Source organism: Tachyglossus aculeatus, chromosome 21 (genome assembly GCF_015852505.1).
Source record: "Tachyglossus aculeatus isolate mTacAcu1 chromosome 21, mTacAcu1.pri, whole genome shotgun sequence".
In the NCBI taxonomy this organism is placed as follows: domain Eukaryota; kingdom Metazoa; phylum Chordata; class Mammalia; order Monotremata; family Tachyglossidae; genus Tachyglossus; species Tachyglossus aculeatus.
The window spans coordinates 67,079,538-67,104,144 of NC_052086.1; the positions used below are offsets into that span (position 1 = coordinate 67,079,538).

At 41.9% G+C, this 24,607-nt stretch overlaps 1 protein-coding gene across 1 annotated transcript in view; it reads right to left on the reverse strand.

Moving 5' to 3' along the window:
- Positions 1–792: 792 nt before the first annotated feature.
- Positions 793–24,607, reverse strand: part of MOSMO (modulator of smoothened) — a 59,141-nt gene continuing 35,326 nt past the window's right edge. Inside the window, exons 2-3 of the mRNA XM_038763452.1 lie at positions 5,780–5,992; positions 793–1,554 (exon numbers count right to left, since the gene is read on the reverse strand). Coding sequence (XP_038619380.1) covers positions 1,370–1,554; positions 5,780–5,992 — 398 coding nt within the window. The 3' untranslated portion in view covers positions 793–1,369. The remainder of the gene's footprint in view (positions 1,555–5,779; positions 5,993–24,607) is intronic.

Genomic DNA, 24,607 nt, shown 5'->3' on the forward strand with positions numbered 1-24,607 from the left:
GTGTTTGGTAAAGGGAATGAATTCCAAATGTTTTCTAACGGTGTGTTGTATAAATTAATTCAACGTTTACGGTAGACTAAAGTTAGTGCTTGTGTGGGAAAAATATTGGGGTTTATATTCACTAGTGAACTTTGCATCTAGGTAAAGTTGCTGTGCTTGAACATGTATAAATGCAATTATTAATGTATCAGACAAAGCCAGTAGAAAAGAGAATTCCTGTACAACAGTTGCTAATAATTTAAATAGTGTCAGATTCCCTGAATTAGGGTTTGAACTTTAAAGTATGACATGATCTTGCTTTCTACCCTCATATACAAATAAATTAACCATACAAAGAATTTTTAGCTTAACTTAAAATTGCACCTAGAAAGGTATGGGATTATCTGTACCTATTACAAAAACCTGTTAAAATCAAGGGCTGCTACAAAGAATGAGGTAAACTGAAGACTCTCTCAACTATGCGGCCTTCAGAGAAATGGCTTTTTTCTATTGAGTTCTAGGTTTGCACACCACAGTGTTTTGCTAGCAAAGCATTTCGGAGTTTTTCTTTTTCCAGGAACTGTTTGTGTGCGTGTGTACATACATATACATACATGTACATATACGTACACAGACACTCATATATGCATATGTGTGTGTGTGTATATATACACACATACAAACACACACTGTATACTGCATCAGCAAAATATATATATATTATATATATTTATATAAATATAAGGAAGATTTCCCCCCCACCCCAAAACAACAGGTTTTGTAATGGACTTTTTTTTTTTTTAAACACAGAGCTAAGAGAATTTAAGGATTTTTTTTTTTACATACATCTGAGCACACACAATTTGATCTATTGGCATCTTGGTGCAGAAATGCAGTGACAATCCATTTTAGTGTCAAAGGTTTTTCCCCATCACAAGGAAGCTGTGAACACTAATTTCCTAGACAGTGAGGCCAGCCCCACTTGGACTTCTCTTGCAACCCTATGGTCCATCATGAAGTTCATAAATACTTTTTCTCCCCTCCCCCTGGAAATGAACTGTTAGAAGTTAAAAACGAACTGGTACAGTAACAAAGGGCCATATGCTTTTCAATAGAAAGCATTCTTCTTGACTAGGTTGCTATCACAGTGCAGACCTGACTGCATGAATATGCTCAGGAGATTAGTCAATGTTGTCTGTATTTGGTTATGGAAAAGGCTCTCCTTTTTCTCCAAAGTGCATAGTGAGAACAAGTCAAAGCATTCCTCTTTTCCGAACGTCAGCAAGTCCGATCTGGGCATTCTCCTGAGAATGCACCTCTCTGATGCCTTGCCTCTGTTTTACTCCCGAAAAAAAAAGGAAAAATAAAGTCAAGCAGTTTTCGACATTCATCAGCCAGGTAAACAAACTTTGCCAGCAAATAAAAGTCCCACTATTGTAAAGAAAATGGATAAGACAAACAGTACATATGATGACCCAACTACTGTATTGTTGGGCAATTTATATGGTTGACCTCCAACTTCATTGATGTAAAATCCTATTGGGAATATTAGGGCTGCCATACAGAAAAGGATCACTGTAAAACAAAAACAAAACAAAAATATCAGTGATTTTGTAATAGATGTCACTGTTGATAAAAACAACAATGAAATTTTGTCCACTAGAAACATAAGTTGTGCTCCGATAGGGCAGAGATGGACAAGTCAGCAACACAATCGACTAGCGAAGCCTAAGTTTCCACAGACTCATTGTGGCAGTTCTCGTTTCCCTGGCTTGCTCTTCCTTCTGTTTGCCTTGGCAGTTTGATCTGTGACCTTTGGGTATTTGATATTAGCCCCACCTCATGCCCCACAGCACATATCTTTAAATTAATAATAATAATTATGGTACTTGTTAAGTGCTTACTATGTGCCAAGCACAGTTCTAAGCGCTGGGGTAAATACACGGTAATCAGGTTGTCCCATACGGGGCTCACAGTCTTCACCCCCATTTTACAGCTGAGGTAACTGAGGCACAGAGAAGTGAAGTGACTTGTCCTAGGTCACACAGCAGACAAGCGGCAGAGCCAGGATTAGAACCTCCATCCTCTGTCTCCCAAGCCTGTGCTCTTTCCACTAAGCCAATTACATATTACAAATTTTTTATTTATATTAATGTCTGTCTCCCCCTTTAGAATTTAAGCTCATAATAGGAAAGGGAACACGTCTGCTAGTTCTGCCATATTACACTTTTCCAAGTGCTTAGTACAGTGCTCTGCACGTAGTTATGTGCTCAACAAATACCACTTATTGATTCTCTGGGGTTCAAGCTCTGCGGTTTTTAATTTCTGAAATCTTGAATCACAGAACAAACAAGCAATCAGTCCCAACAAGTGTCTTAAAGGGAAAATACAATCTGTTTAATGGTACAGTGACACTACCGTTGGGACAAGCCTAAGGTATGCTGGCAGAGGGAACATCTAAATGGAGATAATCAGGGCTGGAGTGCTGGGGTTTGGCCCAGAAGTCAGCTGGCCCGAGATCAGTCAATCATTAACAGTATTTATTATGATATTGGGTAAGCTCTCACTACGGGCCATGCACTGTACTAAGAGCTGGGGTAGACACAAGTTAATTATGTTGGACACAGTCCCTGTCCCACATAGGGCTCACAGTCTTAATCCCCATTTTGCAGATGATGTAACTGAGGCACGGAGAAGTCCAAGGTCACACAGCAGGCAAGGGGTGGAGCAAAATTAGAACCCAGATCCTTCAAACGCCCAGGCCTGTGATCTATCTACTAGGCCAGGCTGCTTCTCTACTATTTATTGATCAAGCACTTACTGTGTACAGGGCACTGAATTATGCACTTGGGAGAGTACAATCCAAAAGAGTAGATAAAGACAACCCCTGACCACAAGGAGCTTAGAGACCAGAGGGGGAAACAGATATCAAAATAAATTACAGATGGATAAGTACATAACTGCTGTGAGACTGGGGTGGGATGAATATTAAAGTGTTTAAGAGGAGAAGACCGAAGTGCACAAGGAATGCAGAAAGGAGGGATTAGACAGGGAAGGGAGGGCTTAGTCGCGAAGGGTCTCTGAGAGGAGATGTCATTTTAGTAGGGCTCTGAAAATGGAGAGAGAGCTGGCCTGTCGGAGATGAAGGGGGAGGGTGTTCCAAAGCAAAGGGAGGACATGGGCAGGGGGTCAGTGGCAGGATAGATGAGACTGAGCTGAAGACAGCAGGTTGGCATTAGGGGAGAGGAGTGCGCATAGTGGGGTTGTAGTGCGCGATAAGGTGGGAGAGGAAGGCCGATTGAGTGCTTTAAAGCCAACGGTGAGGAGTTTCTGTTGGCTGTGGACAGGGATGAGGAACCATTGGAGGTCTTTAAGGAGTGGGGAGAAATGGACAGAATTTTTTTTTTTTAGAGAAATAATCCACGCAGTAGAGTGGAGTGTGGACTGGAGGGAGGGTAGAGAGGAGGCAGGGAAGTCAGCAGGGAGGCTGATGCAGAGGTCAAAGTGGGAAATGATAAGTGGTTGGATAAGATTTGTAGCAGTCGGGGAGGAAAGGAAGGGGAAGATTCTAGAGTTGTCAAGAAGGAAGAACCAACAGGATTTGACGACTGATGGAATACATGGGTTGAATGAGAGTGATATGTCAAGTATGGTGTCAAGGTTACAGGCTTATGAGATAGTGAGAATGGTGGTACAGTATACAGGGGCGGGAAAGTCCGGGAGAGGAAAGGGTTTGGGAGGAGATAAGAAGTATGGTTTTGCCATGTTAGTTAGAGGTGGCGGCAGGGCATCCAAGTACAGAATGTCCCTGAAGGCAGGAGAAAATGTTAGATTGGAGAGACGGAGTAAAGTCAAGACTGGAGAGACAGACTTGGGAATCGACCACCCCTCTCCATCCCCCACATCTTACCTCCTTCCCTTCCCCACAGCACCTGTATATATGTATATATGTTTGTACATATTTATTACCCTATTTATTTATTTTACTTGTACATATCTATTCTATTTATTTTATTTTGTTAGTATGTTTGGTTTTGTTCTCTGTCTCCCCCTTTTAGACTGTGAGCCCACTGCTGGGTAGGGACTGTCTCTATATGTTACCAACTTGTACTTCCCAAGCGCTTAGTACAGTGCTCTGCACACAGTAAGCGCTCAATAAATACGATTGATGATGACGATGATGACAGTTGAAGACGAGGGAGCACATGTATCTCTAACAGAGTGGGGCAAAGAGACACCTTCAGAGAGGGTGCGCATCGGATGGCGGTCTCCTAGGTATCCTGGGATCTGAGCAAATCTAAGTTCGGTACACATGAAGGAATCAGTGTTCCCCAGGGATATGAATACCTGACAGGGTTGTGAGGAAATGGTTACATGCTGAATGTAACCACTCGAGGTATGCCACTCACTCCTAGGTTTCACACGAACCATCAAAACTGCTCTGTTGGCAAAGCAGTATAATTCAGAATACACTGCCCTGAATCTTAAACACACTTTCATGCTGGGGAAAGGGGGAGATGGCATAGAACAACATTTAGCTGCTCCTCCCCATTTCTGCTGCTTTAAGCCAGTGTTTTCCTCGGATGAAACTAATTCCTAGAGTACGGGGGCAGAATTTCAGGAGTCAGATTTCATGTGACCCAATACTTCAACTAAAACCCAGGAACAAAATTCCTCTATTTATAGCTTCATTTTAATTTCTAACAAACAGGCTCCTTTAGAGGGCTGTTAGAACTGGGTCACGGTGATTACCAGTGTGCAGGGCAGACTCTAAAAGCTTATATAAGCCCCTTCAAATTCTTCAACCCTCATTTCCTCTGTAAATAATAATAATAATAATAATAATAATAATAATAATATTTGTTAAGCACTTACTACGTGCCAAGCACTGTTCTAACCGTTAGGGGGGATACAAGGTAATCAGGTTGTCCCACGTGGGGCTCACAGTCTTAATCCCCATTTTACGGATGAGGGAACTGAGGCACAGAGAAATTGTGACTTGCCCAAAGTCACACAGCTGAATCCCCTGAATTGGTTCTGAAACCCGCTCAGAAAATGGACTGCTGTCCATCCCCATTCAGATATAGGAGACCATCAACTCATTCCTTTTTGGGACCATACTGAATGCTTTTGAATCACTAGATTTAAATCAATGAACTGGAATTGAATTCCTATAGCATAATCACTGTTTAACACCTCTTCACACATCATCAAATTTCTTTCCTGCCATTTTATTTCTCTAGGGAGTAGTAAGCAAGTTAGCATGATTAAAGAAACATCTTCTCTTGGGTATTATCATCTCTTCAATTTAGCTTCTGGTTACTATTGATTGTTTATTAAAGCCACAAATTGCACAGATTACAAGAGGGTGCATAAATTCAGAAATACATCATCCTTTTGGCCATTCCTAATGGATTCATGAACTTAGTGCAATAATATTTTCTACCAATCTGACACATTCTCCCACGGCAGGGAAATAGATTTTATAGCAGATGCACAAAAGCAACAACAAAAAGTTACCTTGTTTTCTACTACAAAGACACTACTGCCATTAGGACTACGGAGATATTCAAGAAGGGAGAAGCACGGAGGAACTTAGACATTTCTAAGCAAAATTGGGCCAACCATGCTGCAATTTGAACAAGCAAATCACTTAAAAAGGTGAAAAAAGCACTGGCCTGTCAAGATTTTTCTCTCCTAGCAGCTGTTCAAGAGTTTGAAGGTTCTCCTAATTGTCCCCCAGTTTTCTTCATGAAAGTACCAGCCAGACTGGCTTAGCAAGTAACTGAAGGACACTTACTTCCAGTGAATGCTATCCAACGAGCATATTTAGTAGCTTCTCTTCGCCAGTGTGAAGCCACTAGCAAACCACATGTGACAGTCAATGAAATGATTCCCATGATGATGAAAAATAATGTCGTGACCCACTCTGGGGGGAGCCGAGGAGGAATACACGTCCTGTCACGTCCATGGATGGTCTGACACTGTCGCACAAGGCCCACTGTGAGTGCTCCTGGACAGAGAGAAAAGATGAAGAAACATTAGAATCACTGGCTTGGCTTTTTCCAGAAGTGAATCCTTAGGGATTCCCTTGACTCGCCTCGGTTTACCCACTTAAAAGTCACTGAGTTAGGACAACTCTTCCTTCGTTCTGGGACTATCACAACGACCATTCTTCGAAATCGGTCGATTTGGGCCTGAGAAATGGTGGATGAGAAGGTCGAATGAGAGTAATGAGACTCGATTCAGATGTGACTCCTGGAAGCTTTTAAGTTAGACTTTCCTTATAAGTGTCCACCCTTTCCCAAATTCTAGTGGAACAGAAATATTTCATGATACAATGCATTTCAACCACTGAGTTTCCCCAAGAATACTTTTTCCTAGTTTTCCAGGAAAACCAAGCCAACATAATTAAAGAAAAAATAGAAATTAGCTTACTAGTCTAACAGAGGAAGCTTCTATGATGGATTAAATTCTAGAAACAATGGAACATGTCAGTTAAATAATGCACGATGACTACAAAAACATTTTCAATTAAACCAAAAAAATCTGTTGGAAATGCTTTTTTAAACTCAAAGACTTTACCACTCAATGGCTTTAATCAATCTATCAATGGTATTTACTGAGAGCTTACTCTGTGCAGTATACTATACTAAACGCTTGGGAGAGTAAAATAGAGCTAGAAGACACGGTGTCTGTCCTCACAGAGTTTATTTAATCCTACAGAAAAACACGACTGGACAAACAATCAAAGAAATACCCAAGCAAACCACTTTTATTTTTATCAAAATTATTATACAGGTAGCTCTCAAACTTATGAAATAACTGACTTCAGTCAAAAACCAATTTCCTCTGAGAAATGGTGTGATAAACGGGGACTGATTTTTGAACCAAGACTACATACCTTATTCTTAATTGAGTTCTCAATCACTTATGAGTAATATAGCCACAATAACCCTTTCAGAATGAGCTGGAGAGGTGCCACAGTAGGGTAACTGAATTGTACTTCATGAGAGGTAACACGGAATTGCCAGCCTTCCTGGTGACTCCAGCCATCGGGTAACCCTCCTCTTGGCCCTTTCCGTGCTGCCCCTTCCACCCTCTTTTAGCTTTCTTTCCCATTGCCATTGAGGTTTTTCAAATAGATTCCCACTTCTCCACAGCTTCTGCACGCCACACCCCACTGCCTGCATCCCCAGAACTCGTCATGTAAAGGAGGCTGGTGTTGTAATGCTGAAACCAATATGTGCACAGCTGAAACGGGTAAATTTGGAAACACTAAGTGACTTTTGTCTTAACTCAAAGGTTGAGGTTTGCCTTTACATCATATTCTTATTTCAAACTCCGAATTAGCTCTTACATTTTAAATAAGCTTTCTACTTCCCCTACACTCACTCTCATGCTTAAAACACTAGGAAGGAAGCAATGGGGCCTTTCTAGACTGTGAGCCCGTTGTTGGGTAGGGACCGTCTCTATATGTTGCTGATAAGCACTTAGTACAGTGCTCTGCACACAGTAAGTGCTCAATAAATACGATTGAATGAATGAATGAATGAATGAATAAAGCACAGACCCAGGATTAGATCCCTGGTCTTTTTGACTAATCCTGGGTCTGCACTTGTCTGCTGTGTGATTTTGGTCAAGTCACTTAACTTCTCTGTGCCTCAGTTATTTCATCTGCAAAATGGGGATTAAGACTGTGAGCCCTAGGTGGGACAGGGACCATGTCCAACCTATTTATCTTGTATCTACCCTGGCACTTAGTACGGTGCTTGGCACATAGTGAGTGCTTAATATGATAAAAAAAACCCAACAACCAAAAAAGCCCCCCAAAATAAAACTAAGATTCACCTTTGACAATATTTGAGTAAAATCACAGCTATTTAGGATAGGAGGTACTGGACACATAAATGTTTTGCCAAAAGGTTACATGTCTTTTGAGATATAGACCCATGGACTGTGCTTGAGGCAGGGAGGCGGGGAAAAGGTGACATCAACAAACACTTCCTCCAGGAAAAGAAGTTTCTGGAACTATTTAAGAACAGAATGGCGCTCTCATTTTTTAGTTCTTGGAAGATTTCTCAGTGTTAAGATAATTTGTCACAACTGAAAAAGAGCCATGGGTCAAAAACAGCTGTTCTGTCCATATTTTGACACTCTGAGATGCAGAGATGTGTTCCAAGTGCCTTCTGAGGGAGGAGACAGCAACATCTGTGCATTCAGGGCCCTGAGGATGATGCTGGTGGAACAGGAAGAGGTTGTGTAGGGAGGCACCGGAGGAGTTTCAGCAGATTGTGTTTTTCTGCTGGAACATTTTTTAAACGAACAGAGGGTTTAGAATAAATGAAACAGGAACTCATTCCTGCTTTCAGATGGTGCTGGGTTCTTTGGACGATTTTTTTTTCAAGTGCACACTCCACCTGATAACAGAGAAGCAGAGAAGCAGCATAGCTCAGTGGAAAGAGCATGGGCTTTGGAGTCAGAGGTCATGGGTTCGAATCCCGGCTCCGCCACTTGTCAGCCGTGTGACTTTGGGCAAGTCACTTAACTTCTCTGTGCCTCAGTTCTCTCATCTGTAAAATGGGGATTAAGACTGTGAGCCCCCTGTGGGACAACCTGATTGCCCTGTAACCTCCCCAGCGCTTAGAACAGTGCTTTGTACATAGTAAGCGCTTAAAAATGCTATCATTATTATTATTATCTTTTAAAGTGTACAGTTGTCCACTGGTTCAAAATGACCCCATTGACAGTGAGATTCCAACCATAAGCATGAATGTCACACTGAATATCCCTTGCACACTTGTACAATGTTCCCAAGAAAATAAAGGAGACCACTTTTTCCGGTCTCTTGCCATTCAGGATGAGTACAGCTGAGATACCAAGGTTAAAGGAGGAAAGATAGGTCTTATTGCCAACAGGATATGCAGTCAGTCAATCAGTGGTATTTACTGAGTACTTGCTGTGTGAGGGTGCTGTACTAAGCACATGGGAAAGTAAAATAGAACAGAACTGGTAGATGTGATACGCCGAGCCATCCAAACTCTCTGGCCCAGCTCCCCCATACCCAGCGACACATTGCAAAACAGACGGTTCATTCCATGGAACAGAACAGAATATTTCTGAGGCCTCAACAGTAGCAGATAGCATTGTGTCCTCAATCACGCGTAAGTCATCACTGAGTGACACAGAGTGACTTGGTACGGATCAAGGGAGTTTTTCCTCTTTCTTGCAAAAACAAAAAATGAAGAACAAAACTAAAAATATAGACACAGCAGGTCTCGTCTCACCTAGAAAGACCAAAGCCAGAAAATGAGAGCAAAGGGACTCCCTTGATTCAAATGTGGCTCCTAGAAGCTTCTAGTTAGGCTTTCCCTGTGAGTGTCCATCCTCTAGCCAAAAATAGTGGAACAGAAATATTTTAAGGTACCAGAAAATGGTAGCAGCACACCCAAAAAAGGGCAGTTATTTATTTAATTGTGAGTTCCCAGAGAGGGCCAGATGGGGCAAAATCCAGAAAACAGGAGTAGTAATAATAATAATAATGATGGCATTTATTACGCGCTTACTATGTGCAAAGCACTGTTCTAAGCGCTGGGGGGTTACACGGTAATCAGGTTGTCCCACGTGGGGCTCACAGTCTTCATCCCCATTTTACAGATGAGGGAACTGAGGCCCAGAGAAGTTAAGTGACTTGCCCAAAGTCACACAGCTGACAAGTGGTGGAGCCGGGATTTGAACCCATGACCTCCGACTCCAAAGTCTGTGTTCTTTCCACTGAGCCACGAGTAGAATTAGTACTAGAAGCAGTAGAATTAGTATTTATTGAGCACTCAATGCAATGTGTTGTATTAAGTGCTTGGGAAGTATCAAACAAAAAAAGATGTTTATTGTCCCACAAGAAACAAGCTGTAAGTTACAGACATAGAAATAATTACATGTAGAGAAGGCAAAACAAACAATTGAACAAATGTATATGCAAAAGTGCGGAGGATGGGTAAAAATAAGTTTATAAGTGGTAGCAGCTGATGGATTACACCATTGGGATGTTGGGAGTTAATCAGGTAAGACTTCCTGGAGGAGGTGGGATTTTTAGGAGGGCTTTGAATGTGGTAAGAGATTTGGTCTGTTGGATTTGGAGAGGAAGGGATTTCCACGCTGGGAGAACAGCAGGAGCAGAGGGATGTACCTGGGAGAGTCAAGAGTAATGTACTGTTGGACAGTTGGCTTGGGAAGAGAGTGAGGTGGGAAGTAGTTATTGAAGCCAGCAGATAAGTAAGGTGGAGAGAGTTGGTGGAAAGTGCTGAAGCCGACTGTGAGGAATTTTTGTTTTCTGCGGGGGAACACAGGAAGCCAGTGGAGGATTCTGAGGAGAGGAGAGACGTAGGTGGGGTGACAATTCAGGAAGATGATTCGTGCGGCAGTGTGTAGTGAATTGGAGCAGGGAGAGCCAGAGGGGGGAGATGACAGTAGCCCAGCCACAACATGACCAGCACTCATCATCATCAATCGCATTTATTGAGCGCTTACTATGTGCAGAGCACTGTACTAAGTGCTTGGGAAGTACAAATTGGCAACATACAGAGACAGTCCCTACCCAGCAGTGGGCTCACAGTCTAAAAGGGGGAGACAAAGCACTCGTACCAGTAGGAAATGTTTGGGTCCAGGAGAAAGCTGGATTTCCCTGCTCTTCCTCCCTCTTCTCTCCTTACCCTCCACCCGCTTCCTTAGAACACTTAACCGAACCTTTTTAAAGTATGTGCCTGAGAAGACTACAGCACTAAAATCATCTGATAATTGGGGCCAGATGGTGGTCTCTGCGCAGGAAGCCAGTGTTGAAATTGTAGGGTTGCTTCAGGCCAGGCTTGAGGTACATTGCGGGGGTTGGAGGTTGGAGAGCCTCTACAGCAACACCAGACACCCTCCCCGCCTTGAGCCACTGCTAAGAGAGCAACTTCATATGTCAAATGGAAATAAATCACTTCAGTTTTCTTGGCACTCTGTAGGCAACATTTTGGGTTCTGTGGTAACTGTCTGAAACAAACTGGAAAAAGAGAAAAGGTGGGTGGTGAGAAAGCTGTGGGGAATTGTGTGATGGTCCTTAAATTAAACCCCCCTTCCCAGAAAAATCTCCCTGAAATGCAAACATGAAGGTGGGCCCCCTACAACCTATTAATTTATGATGAAAAAGTATTTTTTGTAATTCTGGAAATAAAGAAGGCATTCATGGCTGTGCCCAAGAGCTTAGAACAGGAAACTACTCCTGACCATTCAGCGAAGGAAAGGCTTGAACAACAAGTTAACCTCTGTAACCACTGCTCCACTTATAAAACAGTCCATTGCTGTATGAATAGGTGGAGGGTTGCGACAGAGAAGAGAGAACTGGCTCATACAAAATACAGTTTTATGAATTCTGACTGTAGCAATGACTTCATTCGCAACAAGCAATTATAATAAAGTTTTGTTTAAAACTCTCCTCAGATCTGCTGGACTTTCCCAAACTTACATTTGAGATTTTTCTCTAAGTATTTAAATACCAAGTTCCGTAGAACACAACAAAAATAGAACCTTTCGAAAACATTTTAGGCCCGCATTGACGGGGCCTGAAATGAACTTCTAGATCTTCGGGGCCCAGCCCAAAAGAGCCTGAAGGAGGTTCAACTATAATTCTGGCAGAGAGGAGGAGGAGGAGGATGAGGAGAAGAAGGAGGAGAAGGAGGAGGAGGAGGGAAAGGAGGAGGAGGAGATAGATGAGAAGGAGGAGAAGGAGGAGAGAAAGAAGGAGGGGAGGAGAAGGGGTGGTGGGAGAAATGGGGAGTGAGCCACAAATGTTCATTTATTCATGACGCTCTGGAACCCTTAGCACCTATATGCATAATAGGTTATTTATTCATCATCATCATCATCATCAATCGTATTTATTGAGCGCTTACTGTGTGCAGAGCACTGTACTAAGCGCTTGGGAAGTACAAGTTGGCAACATATAGAGACGGTCCCTACCCAACAGTGGGCTCACAGTCTAGACAGGGGAGACAGAGAACAAAACATATTAATAAAATAAAATAAATAGAATAAATATGTACAAATAAAATAGAGTAATAAATTCATACAAACATATATACAGGTGCTGTAGGGAGGGGAAGGAGGTATCCCTCAAACTGTCACTTCAGCACCGCCTAAACACGTAAGACTCTGCATCCTATTCACAACATACCTTACGTGCCATATTACTTAAGCACTTAATCATGTAGCTATCCCCTTTTGTCTCTCTTCCTCCCATAAAAAATTTATTTTCATGTCTGTCTTTTGACTCTCCAATTGTTCACTTATTCCATTTCTATTTTTACGTTGCCAGTTTTATCTGTTTTCCTGCATCTTCCCACTGTTCACAAACTATCTGATCCACCCAACTCTCCCATTAGATTTTAAGAGCCTCAAGGGCAGAAGGGTTTTCTGTTTTACTGCATGCTTCCAAGTGCCCGGCACACAGTAGGCACTCAATAAATACTGGTCATGAGACCACAGCTCTGTCCATCTTCAAAGCCTTTCTGAAATCACATCTCCTCCACGAGGCCTTCAATCAATCGATCATATTTATTGAGTGCTTACTGCGTGCAGAGCAATGTACTAAGCTTAGGGGAGAACCACACAACAATATAACAGATATATTCCCTGCTCAAAACAAGCTTACAGTTTAAGTGGAAAAGCGATATTAACATAAAGTACAGATGTATACTTAAGTGCTGTGGGGTTGGTTGGGGGGGGGGCGGGGGAGTGGAGAGTGGTGCGTAAAGGGAACATGTCAGAGCAAAAACAGAAGGGAGTGGGGAAAAAAAGGAAATGAGGGCTTTGACAGGAAAGGCCTTCTGGAGGAGATGTGCCTTCCAAAAGGTCTTCCCTGATTAACTTCCAATTTCCCCTGCTTATTCATTCATTCAATCGTATTTATTGAGTGCTTACTGTGTGCAGAGCACTGTACTAAGCACTTGGGAAGTACAAGTTGGCAACATATAGAGACAGTCCCTACCCAACAGTGGGCTCACAGTCTAGACGGGGGAGACAGAGAACAAAACAAAACATATTAACAAAATAAAATAAATAGAATAAATATGTACAAATAGAGTAATAAATTCATACAAACATATATACAGGTGCTGTGGGGAGGGGAAGGAGGTAAGGCGGGGTTATCCCTCAAACTGTCACTTCAGCACCGCCTAAACACGTAAAACTGCATCCTATTCACAACATACCTTACATGCCATATTACTTAAGCACTTAATCATGCAGCTATCCCCTTTTGTCTCTCTTCCTCCCATAAGAAATTTATTTTCATGTCCGTCTTTTGCGTCTCCAATGCCCCCAGACCCTAAGCTCCTCAGGGTAGGAGATCTTGAAAATATACTATTGACTGATGACATGAGGCTCCAGCAATCACCACAGCCCAAATATTAGTGCAAATGCACATGGACAGCAGCAACAGCATCTCTACCTATCGTCCAGTCACTCAATCAATGGTATTTATTGAGCATTTACTGTTTGCAGAGCACTGTTAAGTGCTTGGAAGAGTACAATACAACAGAGTTGGCATTCATGAGCCCTGCTCACTTCTCTGTGCCTGAACTACCTCATCTGTAAAATGGGGATTAAGACTGTGAGCCTCATGCGGGTCATGGACTCTGGTTAATCTGATTAGCTTGTTTCTACCCCAGGGCTTAGAAGAGTGACTGGCTTATAGTAAGTGCTTAAAAAATACCACAGAGGAAAAAAAAATAGGGGCAGTTCAATCAATCGTATTTATGGAGTGCATACTGTGTGCAGAGCACTGTACTAAGCGCTTGGGAAGTACAAGTTGGCAACATATAGAAACAGTCCCTACCCAACAGTGGGCTCACAGTCTAGAAGTTCTAACAGGAACAGCTCTTCCTGGAAGGACTGAGGAATCCATGGACTTTTTTTCTTCTAGTAATGTGCTGCCACTTTTGTTGTTGAATTATTCTTTCTGCTAAAGGGGCCCTATTATTTCTTTCCCTAGATGTTTATCATTGGTTCCCCCTCTTTAGACTGACTGCCCCTTGTTGGTGAAGGGGCATATCTGCATAAGTATCCTTGTACCTCTCTAAATGCCATAACTAGCAATAATAAAGATGTCCTTAACAGGTCTGCCCAAAAATTCATGGCTCTGTACCTACTTCAAAATACCATACTGCTCTAGCCTGGTGTAACCCTCCTTGTATCTAAAGTCCTACAGAGCACAGTTCCTTTCCCTTTATTTCTTGGCTTTTTCTTTTTGTAATGTAAAACACAAAACATACAGGAGTTAGAAAACAATGACCAAAATTATAGACATTTTCCATGCATCAAATGTTTCACGCTAATAAAATAGCTCTGAACAAACACAAAATTCAAATAGCATGGCATAGTGGATAGAGCACTGGCCCGGGAGTCAGAAGGTCATGGGTTCTAATCCCAGCTCTACCACTGACTGCTGTGTGACCTGGGCAGGTCATTTCATTTCTCTGTGCCTCAGTTACCTCATCTGTAAAGTGGGGATTGAGACTATGAGCCCCACATGGGACAGGGACCGTGTCCAACCTGATCTGCTTATATTCATTCATTCAATCGTATTTATTGAGTGCTTACTGTGTGCAGAGCACTGTACTAAGCGCTTGGGAAGTACAAGTTGGCAACATATAGAGACGGTCCCTACCCAACAGTGGGCTCACAGTCTAGAAGGGGGAGACAGAGAACAAAACATATTAACAAAATAAAATAAGTAGAATAAATATGTACAAGTAAAATCGATAAATAAATAGAGTAATAAATACGTACAAACATATATACAGGTGCTGTGGGGAAGGGAAGGAGGTAAGGCGGGGGGGATGGGGAGGGGGAGGAGGAGAGAGGAAGGAGGGGGCTCAGTCTGGGAAGGACTCCTGGAGGAGGTGAGCTCTCAGTAGGGCCTTGAAGGGAGGAAGAGAGCTAGCTTGGCGGATGGGCAGAGGGAGGGCATTCCAGGCCAGGGGGATGACGCGGGCCGGGGGTCGACGGCGGGACAGGCGAGAACAAGGCACGGTGAGGAGATTAGCGGCAGAGGAGCGGAGGGTGCGGGCTGGGCTGGAGAAGGACAGAAGGGAGGTGAGGTAGGAGGGGGCGAGGTGACGGACAGCCTTGAAGCCCAGGGTGAGGAGTTTCTGCCTGATGCGTAGGTTGATTGGTAGCCACTGGAGATTTTTGAGGAGGGGAGTAACATGCCCAGAGCATTTCTGGACAAAGACAATCCGGGCAGCAGCATGAAGTATGGATTGAAGTGGGGAGAGACAGGAGGATGGGAGATCGGAGAGGAGGCTGATACAGTAATCCAGACGGGATAGGATATCCACCTGAAGCTTAGTACAGTGACTGGCACATAGTAAGCTCTCAATAAATATTATTATTTATTATTATTACAATAATAAATATTATTATTAGTAGTAATAATAATAAATAGTTGTTCTTCAGTGTAGTCAAGCAGTCAAGCAGTCCACCAATGAAATAATGAAAATATTACTCACATTAAAGACTGCATTTTTTGTTCATTACATTACTTGCTTAGATGCCTTTGGCTTAAAACTATTGATCATCATTAGCCTAATTTTAAAGATGCACCCACATGAAAAGATTCTTTGAGCTCCACTGCTTTAGAATGCTATTCAAATGCTCTATACAAATGCATCTTTACAGCTCCCCAACCCCAAATTCTAAGGTTAAAGAGTAGAAGCCTGTATGTATCTGGAAGACATTAATCAACAAAAGATGTACCTTACCTTAATGACTCTTGACTCCTGCAATTTAAACTACCTGAAAACGATTTCAGTGAAAAATAGGCTCCTAAACACACTATTCCAAGGTCTGGAAGAAATCAGGTGGCTTGTTAACATTAACTGGGTCAATCCAAACCAAGCCTCATCTTCATCTTAAATTGTCTTGTGTTCCTTGTTGGAGGGACTTCTGCTGATATTTTCAACTTTATTGTAGTATAGTCACTTTTGTCTGAATTTTAATTTTTTATAAGCTATTTTTTCCCCTCAAAAAACTCTCCCATGCCTGAGAATTAAACCCCAGGTTTAAAAAATCCAGGGTGTCCCTCTTAATACAGGTTTTTATTTAAAATCATATTCTATTAAATGAGCTCCTTTCTAATTCTTGCCTTATCAATTAATGGGTTGTATTTATCGAGCACTTACTGTGTGCAGGGCATTATACACAACACAACAATATAACAGGCACATTCCACAAGCTTATATTCACTTTAGGTTCTTATAGCACACTAATTAAACAACATTGAACCTTTCAGTAATTTTTACATAAGACAAATCGTCCACTTGAACTGGCCTCCAATTCTGGTGCTTCTAACACAACCAATCTGTATGTTTCTGCAACTGTTTCCTACGCAACCAACTCAATCACACAAAAAAAGATGCACACAATGGGAAGGAAGCCAAATCAGTGCACAAAACACACACACACACACACACACCCCACACACTCTTACACCTCGCCTTTTAATTTTACTAGGATTCCAAGGCACAAAACCAAAAATAAAATAGCAGTGGGAAATTTTACCTCTTTAAAAGAATTGCAGATTTACTGTCCTCCTGCTTCCTCATTAATGAACAACAGGTTAAAACAAATACTTTAGTTCACCAGAGACGGGGATAAAGTGATTTAAAATAATTACAGCCCGACATCTGAAACTCTGTTCTTACTTAAAATGACTACAATCTGTGTCACTACAACAAAACGAGAAATGTGTAGTTCAATGCTTGGTTTGAAGGAAAAAAGCCTATTTACAATAGACAAGGAAATGGCTATGTTTAAAAACTGTCACTCAGCAGATTCCTCACTGACCTTTTTTGTAATTTCAATAAGCAACTTGGGCAGGGATCTGTTCAAAGCATATTGAAATATAGACACAAACCTTGCTTCCTTGAAGCTTTCCATCCAAGAAAGGCAAGCGTGAGGTGGGCAAACAACGGACATGCACACATCAAAGTATTAATAACATTATGCAAGAGTATTGGGGTAAATCCCCAGATACCAGCTATTCACGTTGCCTGGAAGGGTGAAAAGAGTTTTAGATTACCAGGAGGGGAAAGTGGCATCAGGTCAGAAAGATCTAATTTTAGTTCTTCTTGCACCTAAGTGCTCCAAAGCTCACGGGTCTCCCTCCCTCTTAATATCCAACAGACCACCACTCTCCCCATCTTCAAAGTCCTACAAAATCATACCTGCTCCAGAAAGCTTTTTTAGACTAGCCTCTCATCTCTCCACCCTTTTCTCCATCACCTATGCACTTAAATCCATACCCTCTAAACACTCTAATATCCCATCCCCACAGCAATGACGTACACAACCTTACACTCTGTCTCCCCATCTGTAATTTATTTTAATGTCTGTCTCCCACAGTAGATTGTGAGTGCCTTGAGAGCAGCGATGTGCCTACCAACCCTATTGTACTATACTTTCTCAAATGCTCAGAATAGTGCTCTGCACACAGAATATGCTCAAGAAATGCCATTCATTGACTGATTGTACTGTACTGTACTCACAAGCACTTAGTATTGGTGCTCTGCACATAGCAAGCGCTCAATAAATACCACTGATTGATTGGCCAAGATAAAAGCAGCCAAAGGGAGGAGATAAATGGCCTAGGCAACTGGTAAACCTGATTACAGTCCCTGAATAATACAGACTTAACAGCAGGAACTGGTTAGGGGCCACCTATGAAAATACCAGACGCATGTTTAAACTTGGTCATTACTAAACAGGGTACTAATTCCTAAACGGATTGCTAATTCCTGACCGGTGGGGTAAAGGCATTTGGCTTCTGAATCAAAATCCAGGGTAGGAATGAGCAGCATCAGCCTGTTGCCAGAGCAGAGTCTATCAGAGATTCACTTTCAGGCCTAGGGAAAAAGAAAAACACAGCAACCATTTTTTCAGACAGTGAGAAATTGACTAAAAAACAGTCCAAATTTTCCATGTAAATGGTTGCTAAATAAACCAAGCACATCAATTGTACGGAATTTATAACTTCATGGGGTATGGATGATATGAAATTACATAGCTACAAGTAGACAAAATGATTCCTTACCTGTTGTTATTACTATTATGATACTTGTTTTGCATTTACTGTGTGCAAAGCAATGTAATAAGTGCTGAATAGTTGGAATAGAGCTTTTTTAAGCTTATGAAATGGATAGCCAAACATTACAATAATGAATAATAATTATGGTATCTGTTAAGCACTTAGTATGTGTCAATCACTGTTCCAAGGGCTGGGGTAGATAAGAGCTAATCAGGTTGGGCACAGTCCCTGTCCCACATGGAGCTCACAGTCTTAATCCCCATTTTACAGATGAGGTAACTGAGGCCCGGATAAATTAAGTGACTTGCCCAAGGTCACACAGAAGACAAGCAGTGGAGTTGGGATTAGAACTCAGGTCCTTCTGAGTCCCTGGCCCATGCTTTACCCATTAGAGTCACACTGCCTTTCATTAATGCACCTCCAAATCCACCTTCTCCCCACGGCGTTTAAAAACACCATCTCTTTAGCATATTCCTATCACTGGGATTATTTCTTAAGAAGGTTGTTCAAGGAGACAGCAATCATATATTTTTCCCTTCAGCATCACACAAACCCCAATAGGGTGCTTTGAGTCAGAGAGACAATACTGACCAGATGGTTGCAATTCCAGTCTTTTTTTTTTTTAACACTAGAAGAAACAAATAAGTGGCACTGTGACTGTAACTTGCTAATACTGAAAAAAATTTCTCCAGATTTCTGAGGCCATGACCTCTGAAATTTGCCTTTCCTCTCAAAACAGTATCTTAATGAAGTTACTATGTTCTTGGGAATAGTTGGCTTCTCTTAAGAACTTTTGAAACCTCAAATGTCACAGCCATCGTTTCCTTCTTGGCATAGCTCCAAGGTCTTTTACCCGGCTTCAAATTCATTCCTCTTCAGTTCTATCCATGTTCAAATGTGAGAATAAGTGCCATGACAAATCTGACGACGAACTCAATTTATGCAAAATGAAACAGTAATACTCGGTTAGTGAGGAGCAAGAAACTGCTTCTTTAGCCACGATACTCTATAACTCCTGTGGTATTTATTGGCATCCTTGATTTTTTTTTAAATTGTTTCACCTTTGATTATATGTCCAAAGTCAACCCTCCACATCATATTCTTAGATTGTGAGCCCCTAGAATGCCAGGGACCGTGCATTTTTTCCCAGTGTTTAGTACAATGCTTGATAAATTCTATCACTACTGCTATCCATTCATTCATCCAATCGTATTTACTGAACGCTTACTTGTGCACTTGTACTAAGTGCCCGGGAGAGTACAATATAACAATATTCCCTGCCCACAATGAGCTTACAGTCTATAGGGGGAGAGAGACAAATATAAATAAGTTATGGGTGTAAATAAGTGCTGTGGGGTTGGGAGGGAGGGATGCATAGAGAGAGTAAGTCAGGGCAATGCAGGAGGCAGTGCGAGAGGAGGAAAGGAGGGCTTAGTCAGGGAAGGCCTCTTGGAGGAGATGTGCCTTCAGTAAAGACTCTGAAGTGGGAGAGAGTCACTTTTTGTCGGATGTGAGGAGGGAGGGCATTTGAGGAGGGGTCCAACCTGATTATCTTGCATCTACCACCAGGTTTAGTACAGTGCTGGCACATAGTAACTGCTTTAACAAACACCACAATTATTATAATTATAATTATTATTATTATGAAGCTTTGTTAAGCAAACATCTCATTTAAACTGTAAAAAATTATAAATGAAAAACTCTACTGTTGTGAATCAATATAAGAAATGATTGAATCAGAAATAGGACTGGCATTAAGTGACTGACAAAAGGAGAGTCTGGAATTTCAAAGGGAAGGAGCTTTGGACTACACTGCACCATCTCAGAGTATACGCTTAATAACCTAATTAGTAACCCACAAATAGTTTGTGTTCACACTGAACAGGCAAGTTAATATTGACAAAAGAACCATCATATGAGCCTTCCTTGTCTTACATAATTGATTTTGAGGCCTAACAAGGTTTCTGAAAGAAGCTTACAATTCCAATTTATAATATTTTATACACCCTTTATACAACACAGGGGAGCAAAAGCCAAAGATATGTTAGCTAACTTCTGTTTCTCAGTTTGGCTTAGAAACATTGATAAGCTCTGCATGGAGAACACCCAAAAATGTCATGAAGCAGCATGGCCTAGTGGACAGAGCACAGGCCTGGGAAATGGAAGGAACTAGGGTCTAACCTGAGCTCTGCCAACTCTGCCACTTGTCTGCTGTGTGACCTTGGGCAAGTCACTTCAGCTTGTTAGGGGCAGGGATAGTTTCTATTTATTGTTGTACTTTCCCAAGCATTTAGTACTCTGCGTGCAGTAAGCGCTCAATATGATTAAGTGAATGGACTTCTGGATTAGAACCCAGTCCTTCTGACTCCCAACCCTGAGCTCTTTCCACTAGGACATGATGCTTCTCAATTCATCTGAATTAATGTTCAGATCTGGTCAGCTCTACTGGAAAACCAAGGGCTAACCTAATCACTGCAGAAAAAAAAAGAGAAATATAACATTTTTCTATGGAGGACGCAGGAAAATTATCTTGCATTTTTGTGATTCAACTGTTCTTAAAACATTAATAGCCAATCCTTTCACGGGAGTCGAAAACATTATCAGCTGCGGTCACTGGAACTGCTGATCAAGGGTCACATTTCATTTTGCAGTGGACTAAAACAAAACTTGCCCAAGACTGTCCAGCGGCAAGTCAGCTCCTGTTCCTGCCCTCTCATCAAAGTCTATACTCATTTGGCAGTGTAACATGTATACCGGCTGGGCAATATTAAGACAAAACAAAAGCAGTGATTTTCCACTTCAAAAATCCTTTACATTGATGATAAATAGCAGAAAACAGAATTTGGAACTCATCAAATGAGCAGTGTGGCCTCCTGGAAAGAGCACAAACCTGGAAGTCAGATGACCCAGGTTTTAATCCCAGCTCCACAACTTGCCTGCTGTGTGTCCTTGGGGAAGTCGTTTAACTTCTCTGTGCCTCAGTTTCCTCATCTGCAAAATGGGGATTCAATTCCGGTTCTCCCTCCTATTTGGACAGTGACCAGTGGGACATGATTACCTGTATCTACCCCAGCGCTTAGTACAGTGCCTGGAACACAGTAAGTACTTAGCAAATACAGCAATATTATTATTATTACGACTGTTGTTATTAGACCTTGGTAAATGTGGGTGGAGCTAATAAAAATTAATTTTCAAGGGGCCAAATGATTTAAGAAAAACACTGGCCTCAACTCTCAAATGAAAGTTTGGATTATAGCAGGACTCTTCGGTCCTCAAGGGCCTGGCCTCAAAAGCTAGAAAGAGAATGAACTAGAGATGCTCCAAGCAGCAAGAAGCTCTATATTATATTCCATGAAAACAGGGAAAAGAGTTGTAATGCTAAAAATACCTCCAGGAACTTACAGATTTAGAGAAGCACAAGCTAGAGACAGGCTTAATTACAACTTTTTGAGCACAGTGTCTACTTTTCAAGAGGAACGTTTTTTGCTAGGTCAAAAATAAAGTTGCACAAAGAGGTGGTTTGTACTTCTGCGCTCCTTTGATGCTTAGTTTCACAGAGATTATTTTCCCCCATCTTCAAATTTGTGGTTCAACTCTGAAGCTATTTCTGAAATGGAGTCTCCTCCCCTGACTGAATTCAAGGCCATGCGTGCTTTCTCTGAGTTTGACCTCCTCAATGGGGATCCTCCTACTCACTTATACCTAGGCCCGACTTTGGTTTTTGACAACATACCTCACTCCTCCTCCTGCCTCACCTCACTGATTTCCTAAAACCCAGCCTGCACACTTCACCACTTTAACGCCAAACAACTTACTGGACCTCAATCTCGTCTACGTAGCCACTGCTACCTTGCCCACATCCTCCCTCTGGCCTGTAACTCCTTCCCCCTTCATATCCAACAGACCACCGCTCTCCCCATCTTTAAAGCCCTAATATCGCATCTCCTCCAAGAGGTCTTCCCTAAGCCCTCATTTCCCCTGCTCGCCTATGCACTTGGATCCGTACTGCCCCACTCATAATATTCAGTCCACCTTCCAAGCACTTGATATTCATCCCACCCTAGGCTCCACTTTCATACTTACGTTCATATCCTTACAATCTTCCATTTCCCCTTTCCGTAATTTATTTTAATGTCTCTCCCTGCCGGAGACTGTAAGCTCCATGTGGACACAGATCATGTCTTCCAACTCTACAGTACTGTGGTCTCCCAAGAGCTTATTAGAATGCGCTACACACAGAAAGTTCTCAATAAAAACCATGGATTAATTTAAATGTTATCTGCCTCATTTGTCTTACTTACAAAAATGGTTAAGTACCATCAGTGCTAAAAGCAATCTGTGGGTAAGTTACAACATACAAATGATTATGTCGAAAGCTCTGTGTGGCACCCCCTGGTCAGGGTTCAATTACCCACTTAAATGGAAGCATTCATAAATTCACATCCCAACAACTGACTGAATATCAGATCTCTTAATAAGTAGCATTTCTTTGCTGCTTCATGTAAGAACAGTATTCTCAGACATCATCCTAATGAATCAATTAATCAGTCAATCAATTGAAATTACTGGGCACTTACTGTGTGCAGAGCACTATACTAAGCTTTTGCGAGAGTATAATATAAAAGAGTTGGTAGCCATGTTACCGGATCAATCACACTCATTCTTTCCAATGTTAGATTTTTATGTCACTGTGAATTGCCACCTTTGAATTCAAGTGAAAAGAGCAAGTTCCTTGGGATTTCATTTTTTTCTTGATTTCTCCTACCATTCAGCTCATTCTTATTTACTTGCTTTTAAAACACAAATCATGCCCAGGGTGAGGGAAATCTGATGCTCGCCTTTCATTTAACTATCACCTTTCTTTCTTATCTTTTATATAATGTTATTTTATCCTTCAAGTACCCAGGTAGGGAGGGAGTATTATTATCCCCCATTTTATAGGTGGGGGAATTGAAGCCTGGAGAAATTCAGTAACTTTTTTTTAAGTTAGACTGTTGGTGGCAGAGTTAGAACTATCTATTATGCTCCCAAGCCCACTGCTCTTTCAACTGTACTATACTGTCTTAATTTTAAAACCAGTTCTGCTCCATATTAAACTTGGGAAAACTAAGGCCTAAAGGAGCAAGTTATGTAGACCAGGTGATAATAATAATAATAATTGTGGTATTTGTCTAGCACTTACTATGTACCAGGAACTGTACTAAGCACTGGAGTGGATACAATCAAATCAGGTTGGACACAGTACCTGTCCCACATGGAGCTCATAGTCTCACTCCCCATTTTACAGATGACATGACTGAGGCCCAGAGAAATTAAGTGACTTGCCCAAGGACACACTGCAGACAAGTGGCAGAGCCAGCATTAGACCCATGAGCTTCTGACTCCCGGGTTTGTGCTCTAACCCCTATGTCATGCTACTTCCCATAAGGGACAGAGAACCAGGATTCCTTAAGCCACCTGCTCTTTATTCAATAAATGGAATGGTTTATAATGTTTATAATAATGATTATACTCTGCACATGCATTTCTAGGAATCAGAAGACCAGGATCCTAGTCACAGTTCTGTCTACTGGGCCTATGTCAGCAGTGGCAAAGGTTTCTGACTGAAAAACCTCTCAAGGGCATTCTGTAAAGTGGATAGGTGGACAGCCCCAGCAGGAATCCTGAAAAATAGCTGGCTACTATAAGAGACAAAAGCCGTGGAGCCCATCAAGGCAACCACCAGCCAGATACGGTATAGCACTGGCCCTATGCTGCAGTTAATTTGGCAGTAAATGGATCCTTTATGGAATAAAAAAAAACAAAAACAAAACTTCACAAGCAACTCTGCCAATCTACTCACTCATTGCACTCCATGCCTTGGTAGAAACACAACTGGCAGGGATGAGAAAATGAGTGGTGGCATTTTTAAATTTTTTTTTAACGGCATTTTAAAATTATGGCATTTTTAGCACTTACTGTGTGCCAGGGACTGTACTAAGCACTGGCGGAGGGGGAGAGATACAAGAAAATCAGGTTGGACACAGTCCCTGCCCCACGTGGCGCTCAGTCTCAATCCCCATTTTACCAATGAGTTATCTAAGGCACAGAGAAATGACTTACCCAAGGTCACACTGCAGACAAGTGGTGGAGTTGGGATTAGAAGCACTAACTTTTGTGCCGGGCACTGTATTAAGCACTGGGGTAGATACAAACTAATCAGATTGGATACCATCCATGTCCCACATGGGGCTCACAATCTTAATCCCCATTTTACAGAGGATGTAACTGAGGCACAGAAAAGTGAAGTAACTTGCCCATGGTCACACAGAAGGTAAGTGGTGGAGCTCGGATTAGAACCCAGATCCTTCTGACTCCCAGGACTGTGCTCTATCCACTAGGCTATGCTGCTTCTGCTCTATTCACTAGGCCATGAAAACTATTAGCACCACAAAAAATTTGTGCAGGTTCTCGGTCCTGATGCTCAGCCTTCATTCCTGATGGATGGGAGACTTCTTATCCATC